Source organism: Fusarium fujikuroi, chromosome FFUJ_chr01 (assembly GCF_900079805.1).
Source record: "Fusarium fujikuroi IMI 58289 draft genome, chromosome FFUJ_chr01".
Classification (NCBI taxonomy): Eukaryota; Fungi; Ascomycota; class Sordariomycetes; order Hypocreales; family Nectriaceae; genus Fusarium; species Fusarium fujikuroi.
The window spans coordinates 2,563,073-2,588,789 of NC_036622.1; the positions used below are offsets into that span (position 1 = coordinate 2,563,073).

Below are 25,717 nucleotides of genomic sequence, written 5' to 3' on the forward strand. Positions count from 1 at the left end.
TTTCCTTACTTCTTTGTAGACACTCACTTCCCCACGCGTACTATGTTGGGTACGTCTCTCCTTTTATCCCCGCCTTGTTTTATGCGATTCCATCTTCACCTAACCAGGGTATACTTAAGAACCAAATTGCTTGACGATTTGAGCGACCTTGTTAGCGAGTTCATCAGCCTCGGAGCGAGTAGCAGCCTCAGCATAGACACGGCACGCGTTCTCAGTACCACTGGCTCTAGCAAAGGATCGGGCACTAGTGTACTTCTTAACACATTGGTCGATCTCATCCTGGGCACCCACAGGGTGGCTGAGACGGCGCTCAGCATCTGTGGTCTGGAACAGGTCCTTGTTGCCAACTTCAACGCGAACAAGACGGTTAGGGAGGTCATTGTAGGTCATGGCCCAATCTTTGAGAGTCCAGCCCTTGTGGGCGAGAATGACTTCAACCATGAGCATATCGGAAATAGCGTCGCCGACGGTCTGGTTGATGAGGTCGCTGACGGCAGCGAGGGTGTCGAGAGCATCCTTCTGGGCAGGAGATTGAGGCTCGGTCTCACGGAAAGCACGGATGGCCTCCTGAGAGAAGACGACAGTGCCGTGACCATTAGCCTCGAAGTAAACACCAACGTCGAACTGGCAGGCAGCGTGGTGCAAATGCTTCACACCAGTAGGAGTGAAGACGACGGGAAGCTGAAGGTGCTTCTCAATATAATTCGTGCTGGCACCGTTGGCATATGCGGTCTGAACAACGCCAATGCGTAGGTCATCAGCAAGACCGGCAGATCGAACGAGGTCACCAATAAAAGAGGCATTGAGAGAAGAAATACGATCGCCATCAAGCATGAAGAAGCCTGTCTCGGGATCGACCCAGTAGTAAATCAGACGATCGGCGTCACCATCGAGAGAGCAGCATCGGGCGCCGGGGACGGGCTTCGGGCTGGGAGGGGCTCGCTGCTTCGTCTTGACGAAGTCCGCTCCAGACTAAGAGAATAAATGTTAGCTATTGCGACTGGCAGCTGAAGATCTAAGGTGTACTTACATCAAGGTTCAGAACCTCAGGCCGGAGGACATCATCGTTGACAACCTTGATGTCGATGGTACCTTCAGGCAAGACCTTGAGGAACTCAGAGAGCTTGGGACCTCCAACACCGTTGGCGCAATCCACGATAAGCTGTCCCTGGGGCTTGCGACCTCGAAGAGCGCGAGTAAAAGCCTCGGACATTTTCTCGTAGTAACCCTGCTCGCTAACCTTGCCATAGGCCTTAGGGGTGCCCTCGGTGTTCACGCATCGGGTCAGGTAGTGAAGCTGAGGGGTGGTGAGGATCTTGTAGTCTGTGTACTCTGTGTTGGTAGCCTCGAGAGCATCAGCGAGGGCAGCAACGAGAGAGTGGCCTGAAGGACGAGTGTCACGGCCATAGACGACGCGGCCAGGAGAGGAAAGATCGATCTTGAGCTGAGAAGCCAGAGCCTTGTAATTGTCAAGAAGCTCCTGATCAGAAGGAGAATTAACGAGCTTGGTAGCATAAGTCTCCCACTCCTGTTCAAGCATCTCGCCCATGGGGTCAACGATCTTGACACCATTGTCGACAGCTGGATTGTGGCTAGCAGTGATCATGACACCAATGGCCTGGCCATTGAGCTTACGGCTTCGAAGACCAGACAGCAGACCGACACGGAACGAAACACCATCAAGAAGATCGGCCTTCATACGGAACCCCGCAGTGCCATATTTGTAGACATGGTTAGGCACAATAGGGTGCTTTGCCGAAGCGGCGAGGAACTTTTCGTCAGACATTCTACGATTTCTTTGCGAGAAAGGTTAGGTGTAGTATTTGAGATGAAAGAACAAAAAACCAGAGATGACCAGAGATGACCAGAGATGACAAGACGCAGGCGGGAGGAAACGAGAAAGATGGAGCTCGAGAGTCTCTTTTGAAACAAATCGAGGCCTCCGCAGTGACGAGCTGGCGGGGGACCTTCCAGAGGGCACCTCAGCATACGAGGGGTACCTAAATGAGGTAACAGTGCTTACCGGTACCTACTGCAAGGGTCTACAGTGCATTGTCTACTAAGGTACCTATTTATGCAAACCAGCCACTGCACTTTTCATCCCACAAGCTGAGCTGAGCTGAGCTTAGCTTAGCTTGAAGGCAACGGGCTTTGAGATGGGGCTATGGAGAAGTCTTCCAGGCGGTCAAAAATACTATTTTGTAGGTAGCGCTTCAATCGAATGGTTTCTATGAGGTGCTAAAAACAGACACAAAACTCTCAGGTATGCCCCACCCGATGCCCAGAGCTATGTTAGGTGCTGTATTCTGTTCGCAGGTGGGGGTTGTACCTGGTTTAATTGGGTGCATCGCTCAGCGCCTTACCCGCCACAATTTTGTTTGGCGCAGGGCCTCACGTCAGCCTACCTACTAACTACCTGGTACAGGCCAGGAGTTCACCTTGGGCATCCATGTACATTTCTCTCACCTCAATGGAAGACCTCTCACCGCCCAATGACCCATTGATGTATGAGCGAAAAAGACACGTGATCTCGTGTCAAGTCTCTACACCCACTCCAGGCAACGCGAAGCTCTCAACGCGTCATCCTCACGATATACGAAGACGAGGACAACATTGACGACCTCGGATTTAGGCGGACTGCCGCTCGTCTTGTATTGCATTTTGATCGCCAAATTCTGGAATACCTAATGAATTACCCCTTTTGAGGCCTTCAGTTGTGCAGCTAAAGGGTGAAGGCAGCATGGATGATGCCGATTCGGCCAACCCGCAGCTGTTGGCTTGGGTCAAAGAATGGCTCGATCTTGCGCGCGAACGCAATTCGAAAGGCGTTACAACTTACAGAACTGCTTATAATTCGTTAAAAGCATGTCCAATTACCTTTGAACACCCTGCACAGTTGCAGCAACTCAAAGGTTTCGGCCCCAAACTCTGTGAACGCCTTGAGCAGCAATTAAAGAAGCACTGCGAACAAAATGGTCTGCCTATGCCCCCGCACCCAAGGTCTCGCAAGGCGATACCAGTTGCTGGAGTCGACAATGGCGAGGGCTCTCCAAAGCCTGCCAAAAAGGCACGGAAGCCTAAAGCATATGTTCCTGCTTTACGCTCTGGAGCCTTTGCCTTAGTGGTTGGCCTTTCTATGTTGGATGAAGACTCTTCTGTTGGGATGACAAAGGCGGAACTCATCGAAGTTGCACAACCGCATTGCGACTCATCTTTCTCGGCTCCTAGCGACCCTACCAAATTTTACACTGCCTGGAACTCGATGAAAACTTTGCTGCAAAAAGAATTGGTGTACGAAAGAGGACGACCTCTACGGAGATACGCCTTGACTGACGAAGGATGGGAAGTTGCAAAACGTATAAAAGACACGGAGCACTGGCAGGCCGAGAATGGAAGAGCTAAAGACCCGACTTCAGCACAGCCTGTCAATCCAGATTGCCAACCAATATCCAATCGTAGGCCTAGGTCGCCTTCGATTGAAATTTCCGAACCTGCCAAAGCCCCTTCTGAATACCAAAACATTGTGTCTGATGGCCCAACAGTATCAGACGACAATTCGTTGCCAAATTTTACACCAATCCGACTACCCCCGGGGTCCTTCACAGTACACTTAGTACTAGATGTTCGCGAGGTCAGAGCGAAGACTGATCGCGATTATATGCAAGAGGAGCTAGCAAAACTGGGCGCAAAACCCATCATGCGAAGTATGGAACTTGGAGATGCCCAGTGGATCGCGAAATGCCATGACCCAAATCTGCTCATATCCCAAGGCGCCGAGGGCGCCGAGGTCGTTTTGGACTGGATTGTTGAAAGAAAACGCCTTGATGACCTGATTGGGAGTATCAAGGATGGTAGGTTCCACGAGCAAAAGTTTCGCTTGCAGCGTTCAGGTGTGAGGAAAGTTATTTACATCATCGAAGAGATTTCCATGGACCCGGAAGTAGCATCTAGATATGCCGAAGCCGTCCGGTCAGCCATTGCCTCCACACAGGTCGTCAACGGCTACTTTGTGAAGAGGACGGCAAAAATGGACGACACAGTCAGGTATCTTGCTCGCATGACAGCGATGCTGAAGCGGACATACGAGAGCAAACCACTCAACGTCATTCCTACCAAAATTCTTACATCTCAGAATTATCTTCCTCTGTTGAAGCACCTGAGAGAATCTATATCTCCAGACTGGTATATCACTTATCCCGCCTTTTCGTCCCTTGCATCCAAGTCAGAGTCTATAACCCTGCGAGACGTATTTTTGAAAATGCTTATGACCACAAAGGGCATCACGGGAGAAAGAGCGCTCGAAATTCAGAAGCGTTGGAAAACTCCGTATGATTTTGTCAAGGCTTTTGAGGCTTGCGGAAGTGGCGAACAGGGGCTGAAACGCAAACGCGAGCTGGTCTTTAGTCAGACAAGTCATCTTGTTGGACGAAAGAAGTTTACCAAGCCTTTGAGCACCAAAATTGCAGAAGTCTGGGGTGATACATTATAGTTTTGTATACGTGCGGGGAGACAAACGTGTGCGGATATTGAGAAAGGAGAGATATTCTGATTATAGTGAATGGCAGACGGTACCAACAGGATGGAATGGTCGGTGTTTCAAGGTAATTGCATTCAAGTGTCAGCGGTAACAAGCCGATAGAATCCACGAGCATAGTGATACCCGGGATTATGAGAAGTACGAATAAACCTTTGATGATTAAGTCTATCACGCTCATGGCTTTCCGCCGAATCCCTGGGCCACGATTCTTTCAACGATCTTCTCAATGGAGGGAAACGAGGCAGCAGCTCCCGGTTCCGAGCCAACAACACCGCCCAGAGACTTCTCTGCATACTTGGCCATCATATCAACCTCAACATTGACAGTGTCACCCTTTTTCTTCTGCGCCACAACGACCCTCTCTTGGGTGTACGCAATCAGCATAACTTCCCACCATGCTTCATCGTCGTTGACCTTGGTGACAGTCAAGCTTGTGCCATCGATTGCGATAAACCCCTTGTACACAATGTACCGCAGCATATCCTTGCGGGCTGGTTGAAACCGGAAGGTCAAGGCATTGCCATCTTTCTCAACAGAGAGGATCTTCGCAGTAGTGTCAACGTGGCCCTGAACAAAGTGGCCGCCCATACGGGTATCAGCCCGAACAGCACGCTCAAGGTTGACGTTACTGCCCTCCTTGAGATCGCCTAAGTTGGTGATGCGTAGAGTCTCGGGGGCAACGCCGATGGTGAAAGCCTCGGGGGTAAAAGATGTGACTGTAAGGCAGACGCCGTTGACAGAAATGGAGTCGCCGTCATGGCAGTCTGAGAGGAGCTTTGAGCCAGAAGGAATGGAAATGGTAAGAGAGGTGCCTCCTGTTGAGTCGTTGGTGTTGAGGTTGGAGACAACTAGAAGCATGTGAGTGAGTGAGTATCGAAGATTGATGTGAATATAACGGACCTCCTACTTCTTCAACAATTCCGGTAAACATGATGAGATATATGCTTTGATGCCTGGGCCAGTGATGTTGAATAGGCAGGATTATATATCGAAGTTATCGGAAAGCCTACATGTAACAAGCAATGACAAATGCTTAATGAGTCGGATGGGTACTGATACTATTCCACTCTGCCCCGCGGCCCGCGAATGCCCCGCACTGACTCCGAAAGAAATACCGGGACAGCCTTGGGCTCTGATACTCTATTACCACACAAGCACTGATTTCGTAAAACTGTATTAAGCAGAGTGGTAAAGTAGTTCCTTAGGAGCCCGTTTGCCTAATAATCTGGCTCAATAAACCTGCCAATCTGTCTACTAATCACGGTTCGTGTCAAATTCCCATGTTACAAGGTGGGGTGGCATTCTGTCCATCTATGCCCCTCAATCTTCAAAGAAGTGCCTGGCTTTGAAAAATGGGAAAGATAGCAATGAAAATGGTGAGACGCCAGCAGAGCCTGCTCTAGCTGGCCGGTACATGAAACGGAAATTGTATTTAGTTTGCCACCATTGGTCAACTTTTACCTGGAGTAGAAGAAGAGGGAGAGACAAGAATCGAAAACCAAGATTCACGGCTGGCGACCCTCATGGGTTGTTATCGATAAGACCCGCCTAAATTTTTCAGTTTCCCACTCAACACCAAGGCACAAGCTTCTGACAGAACAAGACTGTCCATTACCTACCAACACAATATCTCGATTACACCTCTTACAACAGTCGCCTTTTGATTGGATCCCACGCCCCGATATCTCACCGTGGCTCACATCTGGCCTTCTATAATACTACTGCATCATTACCTTTTTCTAGAAACGTCGACATATCTCATATCAATCACACACCCCGCCTCATAGCATTATGGCGCCCTCGAAACCCGACGCCAAAAAGACAAATCCGGACATCGCAAGACTCCTTGTTGATGCGCAAACTCAACTCGAGGTCGGAAAATTAGAAGAGGCTGCCACCCTTGCCCAGCAGGCTCTTGATGCTACCGGCCAGGGCGGCGACTTTGAGCTCAGTGCTGCCAATCTTCTAGGTACAATTTTTGTCGAGTCTGGCGACATTGACGAGGCGCGAGCCGCGTTTGAGCGCGCAGTCTTTCTTGACGAAGACGGTACCGCAGATGAGAAGATTGGTGGAGGTCCCGAGAAGTTCCTGCTGCTTGCACAGCTTAGCGAGGAGGGTGGTCTCGACAGTGTGCAATGGTATGAGCGAGGTGCTACCGCTCTTCGAAAGCAGATCGCAGTTCTGAGCGAGCTTCGATCGCCAACCCCTGAGCAAAGGACCGCCCTTCAAGAGAAGCAACACAAGCTCGGAGGAGTCCTGTGCGCTGTGGCTGAGGTGTACATGACCGATCTGTCATGGGAACCTGATGCCGAGTCACGTTGTGAGACTCTTATCACCGAGGCTATGCTCCTTGCCCCTGCTGCGCCAGAGACATGGCAAACAGTGGCCAATGTTAGAATCTCACAGAACCGCGCCAACGAGGCCCAGACAGCTCTGCGTAGAAGTCTCGAGCTGTGGCAGAAACTCCCTCCTCAGCACCCTGATGTTCCCGAATTCCCCACCAGAATTGCGCTTGCTCGTTTGTTGATGGAGACCGAATTAGAAGACGAGGCATTGAGTGTGCTGGAGCGACTTGTTACTGATGACGACACAAGTGTTGAGGCATGGTACTTGGGTGGTTGGTGCCTATATATCACAGGCGAAAAGCTCAAGACTACTGCCTCAAAGCCATGGAACGACGAAGCAAAGGTCAGCGAGGAATGGAAAGGATCATGGAAGTCATCGCGGCAATGGCTTATGCAGTGCTTGAAACTGTATCAACAGCAGGATTACGAGGATGAGCGCCTGGGTGAGCATGCTAAGGAACTGCTATCAGAGATCAACAAGGAGCTTGGTGAACCAGTTGATGGTGAGGAAGATGACTGGGAGGATGCCAGTGATGGCGCAGAGGAAGACGCTGAAATGCAAGGTTGACGACTTTATGTAAGGACAGAGAAATTGGACATGTGAGCATTACGTATGGCGTTTAGGAACAAAAAATGGGCATATCTAGAAGAAACCTTGTTGCCTCTAGTTGTAGTTAAAACTGGATGGCCCAGACCCAAGTCTATATCATCATGGTAGTACTAAGCCTCCCGAGGCCTTTCGTAGCCATTCAAGGCCATATAAATCCGTGGCAACATCCGTCGTCTCAAGCTGTAGTAAGCTGTTCGTCTTTTTGTGTCAGTTCCCAAGCCCAAACTCCGAGTAATGCATGCTTGCTATATGCCACCTCATGCGGCCTCAACTTTAAGTTTCTCGATACCCTCGACAGGCATGTCGTCCTCTTCTTCATCACCCTTACCAGCAAGACCCCTCTCCCAGAGCTGTCTACCAGTCATGCGAGCGGGCTCCTTGGTCTTCGCCTTCTTCAGCTCAGCAAGACGCTCCTCTTCCTCCTGCTGCCTCTTCTCCTCCATCTCTTTCAAGAAACCCTCCCGCCACTTCAAAAATGTCTCGGGTGTAACAGCTGTGCCGTGAAATTTCTTGTTCTCCTCTGCCTCAGCAGCCAGCGCAGCTTCCTCATGGGCCTTTGTGATGACGTCCTTGCGCTCTTGGACAAGCTGCTCAGCATTGTCCTTTAATGTTGATACAATTGCAAAGACCATGGCCATTCCGAGGTTTTCTTGAATGGTATCGTCGAGACTGGCAAGGAGCTGGTCGCGGTCTTCTGCAATGTTGAAGTGTTCGTGGGGTGTGGCATTTGGAGGAGCGAGGATGTCGAGATGAGGCGGCTTTTCGGGATAATCTTCTGGATATCTCACTTGGAGAAGTATGGTAGGAGGATCTTGATCTTCTTCGCCTGGAATGTCTAACGCAACTGATACTCTAAACTCCGTTTCAGAGATATCTACAGCACTGGTTAGGCAAAGAAAACAACATGGGTTTTCAGCAGCAGATTTGTACCTGTGATTTCATCCGGGAAAATAGATTCGAGCACTTCGCGCTCTTCGATTTGATCTTCTCGCCCCATTTTGACGGGCTGTCTTCGGGTGCCTTTATAAACTGTAAAATATTACTTCTGATAGAGCCGAATGACGAGAATCCTAAGAGTCCTCATGGAAGTGGGGAGGTTTACAGACCGCGGGGTGTTATGCGGAACAGGTTTAGTGTCTAGTTGACCGCCCGGCATTTCTAAGGCTCTACTGTCTGTGTTAGTTACGGGCGGCTCACACTCTGACTTCTAATTTACTGAATCCCTACCTACCTAGTATATACCTCCTCTTCAATCGATGGCTTCTGAAGACAAGGTCTGAACTTATATCACTGAAATCTCACGAATCTCATGGACGTACTTGTGGACTTCAGTATATTACTCTATCCTGTTCATCTCCACGCTTCATCACGCTTCAATCAATCCTACTGTTGCTCAGGTTCCCCACATTCATATGCGCCAGGTGAAACTTGATGCAATATCCGTTAACCAATGACCTCAAAGTTCCCGTTTCCTTGCATATTGATCTTAGAGATACCGACCGGCCCGATCAATATTCGTCCCAGTCGCAAAGCGGGACTATAGGCTCGTTACCCGTTAATCCCTTTGCTGCCAGTCTTACAGCTCGGCCATCAAGGTAACTCTGATAAGGTGCCTTGGGGATTCGTTTCTGGTTGTCCTCCCATAGTTGATATTCGACAGCTTGCCAAACTTGGAGTTGATCCATAAAGTTCACTCGCGGCTTCACCTTTCGCCTTGCCCTGACTTCAGCGATGATGACGTCCAAATCCAGTTGTCGTTGCCGCATTAGATATGCTATTGCAACGGATGCTGATCGGGACATCCCAAGGCGACAATGGATCAATACGTTCGGCTCTTGCGCAGGATCTTCGCTTTCGATGGTAGAAGCCGTGTCAGTGCCGAATTCTTCCGACATAATATAAGATGGCGAGCGCAGTGAGCCGTGACGATCTAGTTGCAGGTCGATAAAGTCGCAGATGTTGTCTAATAAGCAGAGAATGTCCATCGTCGAATTATCTAGGCAAGGCACAAATAGATGGCACTCTTGAGGGACTATTTGCCTGTTTTTGGGGCTATCCCATTTCGAATATGGGCCGTCCAGGAGGGAAACTATTGCCGTGATGTTGTGATGGCGAAGAACATTGCGGTTCATGGAACTCGCAACGTTCCCAACAAACAGATTAGGGGCAACCTGAGATATCGATGGGGAGTCCATATCATCTGTGATTGATGAGAGCCAGATCTTCCAGTTTCAACTGACTCTGGAAAAGTGAAAGTTGATCGTACTCAAATCACCAACGCCGGAGCCGGGAACGTGCTGCATTGCACTTATGCACCCCTCACATGCAGAGGCTACTTCAGTGGCAACTCACAGGACTTCAATGCCGGTTGTGTTGTGCAATAAGTTCATTGTGGCACCGAATCTCCTTGGATTCCGGAATCTACGAACGAGCTCCAGTCAATCGGCGTATAATATAAGGCTGGACTCGGCAGTACATCAATTGTAGTTGGGATATGTAATTTTCGATCTAGAGGACCTAGTTGCTATTTATCATGTTAATTGGGCCAGGTTTTTTATACCAAAGACTTCTTCAAATGCTATTGTATTTGCTTTTGATTTGTGGTCACCTTACTATTGCTTAATGGTCGTTGTTAGACACTTCGCCTAGCGCTGCTACTCTCTGTAATTTATTTCTAGACCGCAACAGAGATCATATGTCCAGCTCAAAGAGACTACAGGCAACAAACTCAGGAAGATAAATAGATAACCGCCCAGCATGAAAGCCAACTGGGACTTGCCTAACAGTTGATACATAACAACAAAACCAATGTGTCTTTATTTCAAGCGTGTTCTTCTTACCTACTACTGGTATATGAGAATGGCACGTGACTCTTATACAATGAAGAATTCAGAAGAGTGGGGCCGCTCTTATCAGTTAACCAAGCGGGAGTTCAACCTTATCGCTAGAAAAAAAAGTTGCTGGACTGAATTGCGACTCTGCATCTATCCATCAAGTTCACGACAATGGCTACCAAAACTGCAGCTGTTGGCAACAAGCGAAAGTCCGCTCCTGGCGGCAAGGCCAAAACTGATTCCAAAGTCAAGAAGGCTCGACTTGATGAGACCAAGGTCCGAAAGCAACCCGTTGAAGAGCCCGAGGACGATGATATGGACGGCGTTTCAGATGACGAGGATGGTGGTGCCGAACTGAGTGGAAAGACTCCCCAGAAGTCTTCGAATGGTGCTCAAAATGGAAAGAACTTTGAGCGAGGTATGTTATCTGGTAGATACCGCATTCGCGCCTGGCCAATGCTGACTGTTCTCCTAGGGCAAACTTCGCGCGAATCCCATGCTAAACAAAAGCAGCTCGCTCAGGAGCGCAAGGCCGCTAAGCCTCTTGCTGACGAAGTTCAACGCACAAAGAAGCTGTGGGAACGGCTGCGACGAAAATCTCACGTTCCCAAGGAGGAGCGACAGACATTGGTCGACGAACTATTCACCATCATCACGGGTCGCATTAAGGACTTCGTCCTCAAGCACGATGCTGTGCGAGCTGTTCAAACCGCCATCAAATACGCCTCACCCGAGCAGAGGAAGCAGATTGCCCGTGAGCTGAAGGGTACATATGCTCAGCTTGCCGAGAGTCGATATGCCAAGTTTTTGATCGGAAAGCTTCTTGTCCAGAACGATGAGGAGATCCGCGATATCATCATTCCCGAATTTTACGGCCGTGTCCGAAAGATGATCAATCACGCCGAGGCATCATGGATTCTCGACGACATTTACCGAGGCGTTGCGACAAAGGAGCAAAAGGCCATTCTTCTCCGCGAGTGGTACGGTCCTGAGTTTTCTCTCAAAGAGCTCACCAAGGACACGGAGCCCACTGCCGACCTCAAGACTATCCTGGAAGCCGAGCCCAGCAAGCGCAGCCCCATTATGAAGAGTTTGGTTGACATGATTGGCTCTCTTGTCAACAAGAAGATGACCGGTTTCACTATGCTCCACGATGCCATGTTCCAGTACTTCTCCAATACCCAAGTCGGTACGGAAGAGTTCACCGAGTTCTTCGAGATGGTCAAGGGCGACGAGAGCGGGGACTTGTTGAAGAACATGGCTTTCACTCGTAATGGTGCCAAGCTCACATGCCTGCTCCTTGCCCATGGCTCCTCAAAGGACCGAAAGCAGATTCTCAAGACTTATAAGGACACCTACCTCCTTATGTCCGGCGATGTTTGGGCCCACCTTATCCTCCTTACCGCCTACGACGTCGTCGATGACACCAAACTCACTGCCAAGACCATCTTCCCCGAACTCATTGGCGAGGGCGAGAACATCGCCCAGAATGTTGTCGCAACAGCCAACAACCCTTTTGCCAGGTCAACAATTCTCTACCTTTTCGAGGGATTAGCCAAGAGTCTCTTCCCTTCTAGCCAATCATTTGATGTCGAGCTTCTCAAGGAGGTTCACGAGATCCGGAAGACAACAAGCAAGAAAGATGAGGACGTTCGACGCAACGAGCTCATTACTGCTGTTTCTCCCCAGCTCATCACCGCCATTGCAGAGACACCCACTGAGCTGACCGCGACCGCTTTTGGCTGCCAGTTCATTACCGACGTCCTTCTCTCGGGAGTTGGTGAGAAGCAAGCTGCTCTTGAGGCCATTGCTCAGTCAGCCAGCGGTGACCCCAGCCAAGAGCCAGCCGAAGACGACCTTCAACCCCAGATCCACATTTCACAGACACCTCACGGCGCTCGCATGCTCAAGTCGTTAATCCAAGGGGGCAAATATGACAAAGCAGCTGGCATGATCATCCCTGTAGACCCTCCTCTGGAGTTCTCCAACACTCTCTATCCCGTCATCAAGGAACACATCATGGACTGGGCCACCGGCCCCGGCTCATTTGTTGTTGTGGGTCTCCTTGAGGCCCGTGACTTCAGTGAGGTTGATGCGCTCAAGAAAACACTCAAGAAGAATAAGAAGATTCTTGAGAAGGCTGCGAGAGAGGAGACAGCTGAGCAGAGGGCGGCACGTGAGGCTCAGGAAATTGCGCCTAAGGGAGCTAAGAAGGGTAAGAAGAAGGGCGACAAGCCTGTTGGTAATGCTGGTAGCAAGCTTTTGTTGGAGAAGCTGTAAACACAGCTTGAAGATATTGGACAGGGGATAGAGATGAGGTGCTTTATTTATCATATATCAGGCGTATAAAACTAGGGTGCTTTTGACAATGATATCACGGACTATGATATGTTGCCTATCCATTTTCTGACTGCCCATTGCAGCCAAGTGATCAGCACTGATTTTCATCGAATATTGCGGACATGATGAAACGATACATGCGGTCATTGCGAAGGAAATGCGACCGAGGCAATCATTGGCCGCCTTGGGATGGTGCTGTGCAACGATGTACATAACTAATGGTTACCGTATTGCGCCGCAAGGGTCACACATGGCAGTGACGGTTTTATCTACCTGTATGTCGATGACGCTCCCACAATACGTGCTCTTTGGGACGTGGGTTTGTGAGGAATGGACTGTGGTGTTCGTAGAGAAGTGGGAGAACACCATGGGATGTCATATACATACTTGCATCTGGATCTTAACATTCTTAACTACGTATATCACTCGACTGTGGTTCGGACGACGTCTCTGTGTTTAACAGAAGAGTGTCTGGCCACTAGATACAATGGCTTTTTAAAGTGTATTGCGTAACTCTGTGTTGCCATGGCACTTAGAAGTGTTACAGTGATTCAACGTTTCATACTACCCTGACGAGGAATGACACTCACACTCAATTGATGCCTTTGGATTTCTATGAGGCATCCAAAGTTCAGGGGGGACTGGCGCAACTGGGCAGCCAATCTTTCACTACCATAGCAGATGGGTTATAGGCACAGAGCATTGCCGCCCAACCATGATAAACCGAGTATATTCATGTTAGCTCGAGTTGAGCATGTTCGAACTTATTACACTGCTCGGCTCTCACGAGGTGTGTTCGTGATCTAATAAACTGTTGCACGGGGGAGGCGCCTATTTGCTACAAAACAATCGTCACTCAGCTATAGGAGGCACCTCAGCCGTTTGTTAGGTACGCTGTGAGCATAAGGTACCCAAGTAAGGTAGTTACTGCTTTGTAATATGGCTTTTGAGCGTGATCGATCTTTAAGTGGTCATGATGGAGGAAGTTTGGCCGACAGCTGTTGGCAGCTGGTAACTGACAAACTTCCTCCGCCTCCTTTCCTTCTCATTGTATCAGGCGTAACCCGCCAAAACCGCGCGCAACGTCACAAATGCAATCGTTTCATTTCTCCTCGATTCTCTGCTTTCTTCTTTCATTCCTTGATTTCCGTTCCCTTGTGTGCTTTTCTATCAAGTCGGCGGTGATCTCATCCACCTCTTTAGGAGCAGAGTAACAGAATCCTGCGTAGGTAATTATCTTCTTCTCCCCAGATTCACGGAAACTGCGATAGTATATCAAACGAAACTTCTTGGGGTGGCTACAAGCGCAAACCAATATCACACTCAACAGGGAGCGAAACCCAGGCAGGCAAATATTCTTTTCTTCCCCTCAACTGCCCGTTTAATTCTCTTGCTACCAATATTGCGTTTGCCGATATGGCCACAAGCCTACAATCTCACCATGGAAAAGATTGCCGCGCTGACAAGGCATACTACGAATGTAGCTACTTCGACTTTGAGTTTAAAGGCTGCTGCTCTCACGATCCATGCATCAGGCCTCGTGGCTGTCGCGACGACGATTCTTCAGACCACGGTTCGTGGCTAACTCGCGGCATGTCAGACACCGAGAGCAGTGCTTCAGAGGCCACTGTTATTGAGAGCGTCATAGATGTGAGGTCTGCTGTTGGGAGCATTTTCACTGCGAGCTTTCCTTCGGATGACTCTGACACCGAAAGCACTCTCGTGACTCGAAGACGGCCCTCTTCTCACACCAGCATGGACGACGATACTGAGAACGACGCTTCCCCTCGTAGACATACGCACTCGAAGACCATGACAGACTCGGGTACTACTCGCACAATTCCCAACTCGATTCGAATTACGGTGACCAAGAATACGGTTATATTCACCAGCAAGCTGCCTTCCAGCAGCACATCCATTCAATCAATCACCGAGACCGCAGTCGATACAGTCCCAACCGCCTCTTTCCAGAGTACGCCGGCCCAGAGCCCCACTGAGACAGAAGCCTCGAACCTTTCAGCAGATGATAGCGACTCTGGGGGTCCTTCCATTGGTCTCATTGTAGGAGGCGTGGTTGGGGGTGTTGCGGCTCTAGCTCTTATAGTTCTCGTTGTGGTTATTCTTCGTCGTCGCAAGGATACCGACGAGCAACTTGATAGTGCTGACATGCCCTACAACAACTTTGATGAGAAGGAGGAAAAGAGTTACCTCAACCGGGTGTTGTCACGCAAGGCCAACAAGGGCAGCACCGATCCGTTCGCGCCATTTGGAGGTACGTCTCATCGATATGCACCATCAAAGTCATCGTCAGAAATGACCGACTCTTTTCCGAAACAAGTACTGAAACTACTCTGTAGGCCGTATCGACAGAGTAGACGACCCCCTTCGCCCACCACCTGGCACTTTTGAGATGGATGCCACAGAAAACGTTGTCCATGAGCTTCCGACAGCCACTTTCAGCGACGCCCAAGCAAACGAGTCTCAGCCAGGAGGTCATGCAGCTGCAGGCCAGCCAGACCGTCCTTTCCAAAATGGACCTGCTGCAGCAGCTGAATATCCCCCGGCGACTATGTATCCTGTTGACCCTCGGGCCAACCTCAACGCCACTCTTGAAGATCGCCAACAAAAACAGTTTGTCAACCACTGGAATCAGTATAAAGCCCTGGGAGAGGGTGAGCATCAAGGGTAATGGATTTTTGGAAGTCTCGAGGGCTCAGGTGTTCACAATTGACGAGGTCAATGTCGCAAGCATTTTCTGGCGTTGAGGAGAATGAATACTTTGCATTCTCCCCTTTCTTTTTGTACAATATGAGTCGCTAGTTGGAAGTCGAATACTACCTATAAGTAGGTTGCAACAATTAGAAGGTGGCGCGCAGATCTGAGCGATGTGAAAGCCCCTCTCATCACCGTATCGACATGCAGATTCTCCTATTGGACAGCGAAAGCACACACTCGGTAGTTCAATCTGTCCCGCCTGCGGCCCGCTCTACGGGGCTGAATCGGGCGAGTTTCCGTCCCTGCTGTATTACCTCACTGCTTGCTTACGGGGGAGAGCTGGCCACCGTCTTACTATGCCTTTCCAGATGATGGCAACCATTCCTTGGGGGGCAAGAAAACAGCAAACCTTACTGTGGGGGTGCCAAAATAAACTTAGCAAAAGCCATCCTAAGCTTAGGCAATATCACCTAAGTCTTTTTTAGGATCGAGGTCCTGTGTTTTCTTTCCTCCCCTAGCCATTCAATTCGAATTTACTACCTTATATGCCGAGGACTTCTGTACTGTACATAACCCCGCCGCTACCTTGCAGGATACGCATGTCGACCAAGCTGGGCCGATGTCTGACTGTACATACATCACCAGTCATAGCTTGGACTAGTTTCACCACAACTACCTCGTTGTCGACAGGGACCTATCACGACACTTGTATCCTGCACAATGTCCTGCCAAGATGAGGGGTGATGGTATATCGAGCCTATCTGGGTTCACCGACCAAGACACAGCAGGTTGTGGCTTCAGCTGGGCTCAGATACAGCAACAAAGCAGAGAGAATCTGACAGGTGGGTACGAGGCAGTGTGCGAGCAACCAGCCTGCCAGCCCAGCCCAGCATTGCAATTATAAAAGACCCGTCAAGAGACTGCTACCTTGACCGCAATGATATAGCGCAGACTCAAGCATTCTGTCCTATCCATTCTCAGTAACACTACTGATCAACATGCCTTCTCAACCTCAACCCAAACAAGTTTTCCTTCCGCTCGAGGATGGCTCACACCATGAAGCAAAAGAAGATGCATTTGCAGCCCCCAAACGCATCATCATTTGTTGTGATGGTACTTGGCAGTCCTCGGTATCAGGCCTCAAGAACATCCCGTCCAATGTTACAAGGCTTGCCCGTTCAATTGCTCGTAGTGGCAAGGACAAAGACGAGAAAGTATGGCAGCAAGTAGTTTACTACGATGCGGGCATTGGAACAGGAGACCTGGGTCAAGCAGAGGCCAATCGGCAAGGAGGTGCTGGCATTGGCTTTGTGGGCAACGTTATTGAAGCCTACAACTTCATCGTCCTGAACTACAATATTGGCGACGAGATCTTTTGCTTTGGCTTCTCTCGAGGAGCTTATACCGCTCGTGCAGTCGCAGGTCTCGTCACTGATATTGGTGTTGTCTGTCCCAAGGACCTGCAAGATTTCCCTGACCTTTACGCCCTGTACCAGAAGAATCCTGATGGTTACCATTTTCGCAAGTCGCAAGCTTACATGGAATGGGTTAACGGTGTGCCATCTAAGAAGGAGGCTAATGGGGGGTCCCAAATTCAGTCTCAATGGGACAGTCCTCCTCACCATGATGCCCCTGAGTCGTCCAGATTCGTAAAGGTTGTCGGTGTTTTTGACACTGTTGGAAGCTTGGGTATCCCCGATTTGCCCTGGACTCGTTTCAATCTCAAGTTCCTCGAGAAGGCCGTCGGGATCGCTGACCCTGGTTTTCATAACATTCATCTGAGTCCTTGTTAGTAACCCCTCACGCAATTCATGAGCTCAAAACTGACAACTTGAAAGACATTCAGCATGCTTACCATGCTTTGGCTCTGGACGAACATCGAGCACCGTTCTCGCCCAGTCTTTGGCACTTCCCAGCCAACAAGGACCATGACCCTCCCAAGCCTGCTAAGGATGTGGAGCAGCTTTGGTCCGACTGGGAGAAGATGTACAAGAACTCCAGCGCAACAAAAAAGCAGCTACAAGATGCGTGGGGTGCTGTAGTTGATGGTGAGATGTATGAACATCTCCAGGGCAATAAGTCAGAATTATTACAAGTATGGTTTCCAGGCGTACACATCAACATTGGCGGCGGGAATGATGACCTCCTTACTGAGAAGAAGAGTGATCTCGAGCGTAAGTTGTTGTATGTTCGAGCTGCTGGATGAGCACTGACGAGAATAGAAATCGCACTGATCTCATTCGCCTGGATGTGTGAGCAAGTCGCTCCTTATTTGCAGTTCGTCGAAGACGGTAGCTTGGGCGAGCTCGGCAAATCAGCAGTCCAAGACCGCTACAACCTCCTCAAACCACTCCTAACTAATATTCAAACCGGAGATGAGAAGGACTACGGCCCTGGGCCATTGTCTAGCCGCATCGCAGCCTCCTTGGACCGCACAGGTATCAAGAAAGCAGACGTTCGTAAGATCCCAGAGGAGACGGTCAGCGGCTGGGCAACCGGGCCTATTGTTGATAGTTTCACCGGCGCCATGATCGCCGGAGGCTCCGTCGACAGAGTCCCTGGCAACTATACCAAGGACGACAAAGGTCGCGAGATAGGTGATACATATGAGATGATCCATCCGTGCGTCAAGTATCGCATGAGCAAAATTCCGAGCTACAAGCCCAAAGCCCTGCGTGGCTTTGAGAGGACCGCTGATGGAGGCAAAGGGTTTGTGTGGACAAAGGGCAATGTTAAGATCCCAGAATTTGTGATTAAGACGGGAGATGCTTTCTCGAGGCATGTTGCGGAGCAGGATCGCAGTGCTGGCGGAAATGCCCGGGATTTCCTCAAGTCGATTGATACGGTAGTTGTCTGAACCGTAGTTTTGACTCCTTATATATCAATATGTTGACCAAGTCAGGCAAGTGGTGTCTGTGACAATCATACGCAATTCTAGCCCACTATTGCTCCGTGGCACTTGTTAGTAGCATCAGCAGAGTTTCTGAGCATGGCCCTGGGAAATTCATAATGACACCTGTGACTCTCTGGTGTATCGGAGGTTTCCACATCACGAATGAAGCCAGCAAGTTCGCAGACAAACTCATGTCGCCAGAGCTCTACTCACCGAGATTGAAGCAAATCGATTTATTAGTCTTTTGTCATAAAACATAAGTAGTGCAAGAACAAAGCGTTCCAAGTTCTGTCCAGGTAAGGAACATGCCATCTTGAAATCAAACCTGGAAAATTGCAAGGGCATGACTCTGCATCCCCTGAATACAATATGGGGTGTCCCTTTTCCCCGCTATGCGCCTCAAATGCAAGATAATTCGTTATCCTCGCGTCTCGAGTTTTATCTCCCACCTCCAAAGTCTCCCTGTCATTCTTGGTGTCAAAAATAGATATGTGATAACCAATCTGTAAAAGTTATGCCGTTCTTGGGTAAAATTTTCTTCAAGTCAGATCTTGTTGCTAGGTAAGCCCTTCATCGATTCTGGAGCTTAGAGATCTCATCGAGGAGATCCTGAAGGTCCTGATCCGAAATTTTGTCGGCCAATGAAGGGATGAGTGTCTTGGCCTCGTCTGCTCCCTCACAGCACAGAGAACCTGAAGACAGCCTGTTAGTATTTTCAAGATATGTATAATCTTTTAATAAAGCCTGGAGATCGTACCCAGCTGTGCGCGCTCAAACTTGGCGAGGTTCTTATGTGCGCTAAGAAGGCGTTCCACAGCCTCTACATTCTCCTTCTGTGTGAATCGCGCAAAGTTGTCGAGGTAAGTCAATGTCGAGTTCAGCATCCTAGCAAGGGTCAATCCTGACGCCCCGCGATCTAACGGCTACGGGGGCATATTTACTCAGTGTTGTTGACGTTCCTACGATCGTTCTTTCGTTTCGCGTGGAGGGCATTCAGTACCAGTGCAGCTTCGGAGAGCGTCAAGGTGTCGACATCTTGGAACTCGCCAAGGTTCAGAACTGCGGAAGCTTCCTCATTACCAGGAGCCGCAGGCTTGGGTCGAGAGGTGCGAGGGTGGTTAACCTTCCTAGGCGCAGCAGCAGCTGGGATTTGTTGTTCGTCCTCCATTGCGAGAGCAGTTATATAGAATGCGCTTCAGCCGGTTTTTTAGTCGCGTAGTATTTGCGTGTCGGCACTCGATGCGCGGATGTTGGGGAGAAGTCGGTGAGTGAGTGGGATTCGGATTCAGAAAAGTCGGGAGTGAATTATTGAAAGTTGAAAGACGAACCTAGAAGAATCCAAAGTTCGGAGGCTGAAAGGAAGAACAAGACAATGCAATGTACGTACCCCAGCTTAATTAGTGGGGCTGTCTTAGGCCAGGCACCTCCCTGAACAGAGGCACTTGCTTTCAGTGATGGAGTCTCGTGGCGGTCCCGCTGAGGGCAGCTTGTCAATCTGTCAACCTTGAAGAACGAACAGCAAGATAAGAAGCTCGATGGGCCCTTAGAATCGACGGGACTCATGAGAATAATCGCTACAGGCTGTAAGGGCGCCCCGAACGACCGCGACTGACGTTAACTCTCTCATTCGCAGCTCATCTCCCTCATCCCTTATCTCTCATCTCTCAACCTTGTTCATGGTCTCCTCTTTGAAATAGATGGTTTAGTGAACTTCAAGGGAAGCTAAACAGACTATTCATGTCCAGATAGAGACCGATCATACACACACAAAAGGAATCATGTGAGGCCGAACACTAAAGGATGATGAAGATAGGTACTAATAAGCCAGGACTATCTTTGCCCTCATCGTCATCAACAAGGCCGGAGGTTTAGTTTACAACAAAAACTTCCACGAAGGCCTTCAAACAATCAGCACGAATGATTATTTAGTTCTCGCAGGAACATTTCATGGGTAGGTACCTCTTCAGTCTTCAAAAGCTGCCCGAATCTCTTCATGGGCACGTCAGAACTCACATCAATCTCCAGCGTTCATGCCATTACATCTCGTCTCAATCCTGTCAAGAACCTACCAGGTGCAACACCGCCAGGAAACAGACCCGAGCCATCATCAGGCTTAGAGGTTCTTGAGACAGAAAACTTCCGCATGCAGTGCTTCAACACAATGACAGGAACAAAGTTCCTTCTCTTCACCGATACAACACAAGCAAATGTCGATGTCACTATCCGCAGGATCTATGACCTCTATGCAGACTACGTCATGAAGAACCCCTTCTATTCTCTTGAAATGCCTATCCGGTGTGATATTTTTGACCGGAAACTACTTTCGTACATCCGGGAGATCAATAATCGATAGACGGGTATTGGGTAGATTTACGGAGTAATCGGAATCAGCATGTATCGTAATGGCTTTAATCTTCTTGTCGTCTAAAACTCCCCTAGCCTGTGTTTATTATACATTTGCTGCAATGTTGACAGAGCTGGACCGCAATCTACTATGAAGTGTCCATCTTGTCTCCGTCGCCTTTCTTTCCGCCCTTGTCTTGGTCCTTGCTGCTCGATCCCTGGTTCTCTTCTTCTTCCTTGACGTCGCTCAGTGAGGCCTTCTTTGCAGCTTCTTCTTCCTCGCGAGCTGCCTTCTCCTGCCGAGCCTTTTCTTCTTCCATACTCATACGTAGAGCCAGTGCGAGCTCGGGTTCCATTGCAGGGTCGAAACCGAACTCGAATTCATCATTGCTACCGCCTGCGCCTCCAGCTCCGCCAGATCCACCAGCGTTTTCTCCGAGTAGGATGGGGGTCGAAATGAGTTGGTCGCTTAGAAGCTTGCTGCTGGGAGGAATGACGACCAAGTGGCAGCCTTCGTTGGTCTTGACGGTGTCAATAAAGAGCTGCAGCTTGTTCTTAGTGCTGTCGTCATCGAGGTCGCCGAACAGGACAAAGTCGACCGAAATGTTGGCTTTCTTCATCTTCTTTGCGAGTGTGGTAAGCTCCTTCTCTGATTCCTCAACGGGGGAGCAGACAAAGACTATTATTCGTTGACGTTGGGATCGGTTCTGGCGATGCTTCAAGGCTAGCTAAAGAGACGTCAGTACGTGGCACCCCTATATTCAGCCGTGTTCGAGACTTACAGTAGCCACCTGGATACCCGTCTTGAGGTGGGATGAGCCTCCAATCTTCTTCTTCGTCCTGTGAAGGCCCTCGAGGATCTTGCCCTGCTCAGTGGTGAGAGTCACCAGCACTTCAGGTCCTTTGCCTCCCATGCTCATCAACCCAACGGATGATTCAGGGTTTCCTTGTGTGATGGTCTGAAAGGTGATGTTGACAGCGTCGACTTGCGATTCGAATCGAGTAGGTTGATAGTCGCCATTTCTGCTGCTCTCGCTGTTGTCTACGACAACCATAACCGCCTCAAGAACCATATTGGGTGCTGTTGTTGTTCTGTAGCTGTGCAAATATCGTATGCAGCTATAGGAGTTTGCGGCAAGTTTGTACGTGGAGGAAGTGTTTGATATTGGTGTTTAGCTTGGTTGATAGTGAGAAGGTCAAGCTCCCAGTGTCGTAACGCAGTTCAGCCTGGCGGAGTGTAGGTACCTACTAAGCTTGATGATGTGAAGTAGTGCTACTTAGTTACAGCGGGGATCACTGCGCACCAACGTGTACCTATACCCAGCTCCCACCACTACCAATTGCTTGCGCCAGAACAGCTAGTTGGCTTACCTAATGCCCAGACCCACATACTTTGTTTACTTCCAGCGAGCTCCACCCCTAACCAACGCGCCTGGGGTAGTCCACTGCAACTTCAGTTACATTTCAGCACTTTTTAGCATTTGTCTTCAAACACATTCAGCGCTGATAATAACGATGGCTCCAGTAATTTCCAAAAAGCAGCTTGCTGAGTCCCCTCTCAAGAAGACCATGGTTGAACATGTTCCTCTGTACAGCGGGAGCCCTTCAGCGCAACCACGAAGCCCCATCAGAAAGCGAACGCCGGGTGCTATCACGATGCAACAAAAACAAGCTATGATCGATAACATGCAACTCGAGAGTATGTGGTTGTTGATTTGTTACGAAATGCACCGCTGACAACCTCTCAGTTACAGAACGCGCTCGTCGATTAAGAGCCCAATACAATTACATGGCAACAACAGTTCGCTCCCGTATCGAAATGCGACTCAACCGCGTCCCCATGTCAATGAGGAATATGAAGATGGGAGACTTGCTACAGAAATTCATGGATCATGAGCAACAACGAGCCGCGAAATCGACCTCTATACGAAAACAAACAGCAACATGGGCAGCAAGCCCGCCAAAGCAGATTCAATCGGCGGCAAATAATTTGAAACCCGCCCCACGCACAAAGAAGCGCATGAGGTATGCATAATATGAAACCTTGAATTCGTAAACTAACAAGGATCCAGTGATGCAATCTCAGGAGACAAGGAAAACGAAGTCGAGCATACCGAGACTGCTAAGAAGAGGGCTCGAGCTGCAACAACCACGGACGTGTCACATGCCCGATCAGGGCAAATTTTGTCGCCAACGTCCTCCAACTCACGAATGGCAAATCGGCCTCCATCACCTACTAAGTCTGGTATTGCAAGACCAGCTTCACCACTGAAGCGCCCGGCTACAGCTTCTGGTATGCTGTCAAGCATGGTGGAGAAGGCAAAGGCGACGCGAGCTGGCGCTGGCGCTGGACGCAAGATGACGACAAACTCTACCACAAGCTCAATGTCGACCAACAGCACTACTGCTGCCACCAGAAATAAGAAAGCAGTACCAGCAACAAGTACTACTTCAAGAGCGCCTACTTCTCGACCAGGTACACGAACAACGCGTAGATCCATTGCCAACAGCGAGTCCAGTGAGTCGAGCAATGGCACCGTGATAAGGAAGGGACCCGCAGCTAAGAGCGCTCCGGTCAAAAGGGGGACAACATCGCGTAAGGGGACGACAGGGGCAGTTCGCAAAACCACAGCGAAGAGCAACCCTTCAAATGCAAGCACGGGTACAGGACGAACTTTACGAAAACGAGCATAGAACGAACATTGATGGAAGGTGTCACTGGAACGTAATTGGTATATTGTTTGTCTCGGCAAGTATTGCAGGATCATGGTATAGGAGTTCAGGGTCAAAGCGCATGGCGGTGCACTGGAAAGCTCCATGTTACTTTATGATATTCTTTTGAAACTGTATATGCCCGTAAGAAACTCAGGAGGGCGAGTGTTTCCAAAAAATACACTCTGGAAATTTTCAATCACAAATGCCTTTTGGTATCTCCCAAACTTATGAACCACCCTTCTTCTTCTTCTTGTCTTCGACAAGTTCAATATGATCCTCGGGGATCTGCTTGTACTTCTCAAGCAGGAACTCTTCCAATTCAACGCTGACATCACCCTGCACAACGATTTCTTCTCCGCCACCTGGGAGCTTGGTCACTGAAGAGCCTGTAGCAAACTTCTTGCCAAGATCTTTGGCGACCTATGGTATGTTCAGTATGGGGTGATCATCCGCTGAGGTAGGAAACCCACCTTCTTGAGTTCCAAGTCAAACGACTCGAGTCCTATTACAGCCGTGACAAATTTCTTCTTGTTACGCTCAATGCGCTTGATAGTGACAACACTCTTGGCTAACAGGTCGGCGTGTTTTGCCTCGGCGGCTTCAGCCTTAGCGGTCTTCTTTTGTGCGTCCTTAGCGGCTCGTTTCTGGGCCTCGACGGATAGTGATGCGGTAGCAGCCTCAAGGGCCTCTATACGGCTCAATGTCAATGCATGTCCACGTCCTGGACAGTTTGGACTTCGTACCTGCGGACCAGATCCTGTTGTAAAGCTCTGGTTCGTTCTTTTCTAGCCATTCCTGGCACTTCTTAACGGTTCCGCCATACTCGCAGTACTACTTGGCCGATCAATCAGTTTGTGGAACTCTCTCGACGAGGCGTGGATTTGTAAAGGGAGATTTTTACCTCCGGAGGTAGAGTGCAAACTGTGAGCAAGGTTGTGTCAGCTATTGGTTCAAGCTTTGCATCATAATCAATCAAACACCATCATAAAAGAACATACCGCCACAATACTTGACAATACGTCCCTGGGGCTCGCCCTCGGGTTGCTCAACGTCAGCCATAGAGATCCCAAGCTGTATGCTATAATATTAAGTGTATGCAAAGAGCTTGGAGCAAAGAGGGCCTTGGTTGTATGGAAACAGTACGCGTTTCTCTCCTCGTGCTAGATTGATCTTGCTTAACCTATGGCGGGGTAAATTTCATGGAGGGGCACTTGGGCCTTGTCCCAAGCAAGGTGAGCCAAGGTGAGCCGGCCAAGGTGAGCAAGGTGAGTGAACTTAGGCCACGCGTAGTTGAGGCCTGAGGCAGCACATGCAAGGCCTTCCGACTTTAGTGGGTAGATCCCCAAGCAAACCAATACAAGACTCATCCGTGCAACGCGATGTAACAAACGAGGACTACGCGTTGGTGATAATGTCGATAAGGTTGCATCAAAGTTATATACGCGCTTGCTTGTACCGACGGCATCTCGGCCCCCACAGCCAAGAGGGAACGGATGCTTACCGAACCTACATCATGAGCCTCCTTGAGATCACCGTGAAGTCGAACATGACCTACGTCACTTGCATCATGTTCATAAATTACTTATTCAACATTGTGAGCTGGCTTTTGGATCGAAAAATATCAAACAATCACCTCATATCTCGGCGGTTGCCTCATCTCACAACGTTTGATCGATCAAACCATGGCCTGCCAAGCTGGCCATCCTCATTTCATTTTGAACTGTCTACGGCCAGTGATCTGTCCAAACGAGGCTACGCTCATTCAATGACATCCGAGTTGTTCGGAAATCGCTCCTTTCGGCCAGCTCTGTTGCATGACTTGTATCAATCGAGCGACCTCATGGCCACTTTGTTCATGCGCTTGGGCAGTGCTATCACAAAATGTTTCTGCATTCAGAGCACCTTCAGAGACACAGGCCAAGAGGCAGTCCTGGCAGTTAGCCGCCGAAGAAACAACTTTACGGCTAATTGGCCCTACAGCGGTAACAATGGACCAATAGTCTCTCACGCCTGTAACTGTCATCACAACTTTCACGCGCGCAACAGGTTCTACCCCTGTCAATCGCTGTCATCCAAAAATAGAAATACACGATCATGCTTCCTATTGGTCATTTGAATATATTAGTTGTTCGATAGCGGGGATCAATCGACCTAGTGGCCGGGAATGGATGCTACCCTGATGCAACCTCTGCTCGTCTTGTCCACCGCCAACAAACTTCACATAGCTCTCGCAGCCTTGTGTGCCAGTCAGGTTCTCCAGCAAGATATTGGCGCTCTCAGGCCCCGCCTCCACCACGCTTCGTGTGCGGCACGCTACCATGTCTGTCGACGCATCGACCCACCTAGACATGGAGTTGGGATGTGCTACTGCAAGTGCGTGCCGCC

General features: G+C 49.5%; 14 protein-coding genes; 7 read left to right on the forward strand and 7 right to left on the reverse strand.

The window, feature by feature from the left end:
• Positions 1-114: 114 nt before the first annotated feature.
• On the reverse strand, positions 115-1,786 carry FFUJ_01323 (probable phosphoacetylglucosamine mutase; the record flags this gene model as incomplete). XM_023580006.1 has 2 exons in its annotated part: positions 115-972; positions 1,031-1,786. 2 exons carry the CDS (start codon positions 1,784-1,786, stop codon positions 115-117), a joined length of 1,614 nt encoding a protein of 537 aa, XP_023424233.1.
• A 954-nt stretch (positions 1,787-2,740) lies between these two features.
• On the forward strand, positions 2,741-4,489 carry FFUJ_01322 (related to MUS81 protein, repair of UV-and methylation-induced DNA damage; the record flags this gene model as incomplete). The annotated part of the gene is made up of 1 exon (XM_023580017.1): positions 2,741-4,489. One exon carries the CDS (start codon positions 2,741-2,743, stop codon positions 4,487-4,489), a length of 1,749 nt encoding a protein of 582 aa, XP_023424234.1.
• Positions 4,490-4,711: 222 nt separating this feature from the next.
• Positions 4,712-5,468, reverse strand: FFUJ_01321 (probable riboflavin synthase, alpha chain; the record flags this gene model as incomplete). XM_023580028.1 has 2 exons in its annotated part: positions 4,712-5,385; positions 5,438-5,468. 2 exons carry the CDS (start codon positions 5,466-5,468, stop codon positions 4,712-4,714), a joined length of 705 nt encoding a protein of 234 aa, XP_023424235.1.
• Positions 5,469-6,328: 860 nt separating this feature from the next.
• On the forward strand, positions 6,329-7,450 carry FFUJ_01320 (related to TPR domain protein; the record flags this gene model as incomplete). Its single annotated transcript, XM_023580039.1, has 1 exon — positions 6,329-7,450. The coding sequence occupies one exon, from the start codon at positions 6,329-6,331 to the stop codon at positions 7,448-7,450; it is 1,122 nt and encodes a 373-aa protein (XP_023424236.1).
• Positions 7,451-7,749: 299 nt separating this feature from the next.
• On the reverse strand, positions 7,750-8,489 carry FFUJ_01319 (related to GIR2 Highly acidic protein with anomalous electrophoretic behavior; the record flags this gene model as incomplete). XM_023580050.1 has 2 exons in its annotated part: positions 7,750-8,366; positions 8,423-8,489. The coding sequence occupies 2 exons, from the start codon at positions 8,487-8,489 to the stop codon at positions 7,750-7,752; spliced, it is 684 nt and encodes a 227-aa protein (XP_023424237.1).
• Positions 8,490-9,000: 511 nt separating this feature from the next.
• Positions 9,001-9,687, reverse strand: FFUJ_01318 (related to dual specificity protein phosphatase; the record flags this gene model as incomplete). The annotated part of the gene is made up of 1 exon (XM_023580061.1): positions 9,001-9,687. One exon carries the CDS (start codon positions 9,685-9,687, stop codon positions 9,001-9,003), a length of 687 nt encoding a protein of 228 aa, XP_023424238.1.
• Positions 9,688-10,497: 810 nt separating this feature from the next.
• On the forward strand, positions 10,498-12,606 carry FFUJ_01317 (related to PUF6 Member of the PUF protein family; the record flags this gene model as incomplete). XM_023580072.1 has 2 exons in its annotated part: positions 10,498-10,744; positions 10,802-12,606. 2 exons carry the CDS (start codon positions 10,498-10,500, stop codon positions 12,604-12,606), a joined length of 2,052 nt encoding a protein of 683 aa, XP_023424239.1.
• A 1,476-nt stretch (positions 12,607-14,082) lies between these two features.
• FFUJ_01316 (uncharacterized protein) lies at positions 14,083-15,355 on the forward strand (the record flags this gene model as incomplete). XM_023580083.1 has 2 exons in its annotated part: positions 14,083-14,938; positions 15,024-15,355. 2 exons carry the CDS (start codon positions 14,083-14,085, stop codon positions 15,353-15,355), a joined length of 1,188 nt encoding a protein of 395 aa, XP_023424240.1.
• Positions 15,356-16,379: 1,024 nt separating this feature from the next.
• On the forward strand, positions 16,380-18,238 carry FFUJ_01315 (uncharacterized protein; the record flags this gene model as incomplete). XM_023580094.1 has 3 exons in its annotated part: positions 16,380-17,169; positions 17,220-17,555; positions 17,604-18,238. The coding sequence occupies 3 exons, from the start codon at positions 16,380-16,382 to the stop codon at positions 18,236-18,238; spliced, it is 1,761 nt and encodes a 586-aa protein (XP_023424241.1).
• Positions 18,239-18,844: 606 nt separating this feature from the next.
• FFUJ_01314 (related to DNA-directed RNA polymerase II chain) lies at positions 18,845-19,442 on the reverse strand (the record flags this gene model as incomplete). XM_023580105.1 has 3 exons in its annotated part: positions 18,845-18,966; positions 19,032-19,159; positions 19,216-19,442. 3 exons carry the CDS (start codon positions 19,440-19,442, stop codon positions 18,845-18,847), a joined length of 477 nt encoding a protein of 158 aa, XP_023424242.1.
• A 71-nt stretch (positions 19,443-19,513) lies between these two features.
• FFUJ_01313 (related to TRAPP subunit involved in targeting and fusion of ER to golgi transport vesicles) lies at positions 19,514-20,627 on the forward strand (the record flags this gene model as incomplete). XM_023580117.1 has 3 exons in its annotated part: positions 19,514-19,542; positions 20,103-20,225; positions 20,300-20,627. The coding sequence occupies 3 exons, from the start codon at positions 19,514-19,516 to the stop codon at positions 20,625-20,627; spliced, it is 480 nt and encodes a 159-aa protein (XP_023424243.1).
• A 139-nt stretch (positions 20,628-20,766) lies between these two features.
• FFUJ_01312 (probable multiubiquitin chain binding protein (MBP1)) lies at positions 20,767-21,690 on the reverse strand (the record flags this gene model as incomplete). XM_023580128.1 has 2 exons in its annotated part: positions 20,767-21,345; positions 21,400-21,690. The coding sequence occupies 2 exons, from the start codon at positions 21,688-21,690 to the stop codon at positions 20,767-20,769; spliced, it is 870 nt and encodes a 289-aa protein (XP_023424244.1).
• Positions 21,691-22,132: 442 nt separating this feature from the next.
• Positions 22,133-23,311, forward strand: FFUJ_01311 (uncharacterized protein; the record flags this gene model as incomplete). XM_023580139.1 has 3 exons in its annotated part: positions 22,133-22,316; positions 22,366-22,642; positions 22,690-23,311. 3 exons carry the CDS (start codon positions 22,133-22,135, stop codon positions 23,309-23,311), a joined length of 1,083 nt encoding a protein of 360 aa, XP_023424245.1.
• A 246-nt stretch (positions 23,312-23,557) lies between these two features.
• FFUJ_01310 (related to density-regulated protein, translation initiation factor) lies at positions 23,558-24,391 on the reverse strand (the record flags this gene model as incomplete). XM_023580150.1 has 5 exons in its annotated part: positions 23,558-23,752; positions 23,803-24,020; positions 24,076-24,163; positions 24,234-24,253; positions 24,331-24,391. 5 exons carry the CDS (start codon positions 24,389-24,391, stop codon positions 23,558-23,560), a joined length of 582 nt encoding a protein of 193 aa, XP_023424246.1.
• Positions 24,392-25,717: the final 1,326 nt, after the last annotated feature.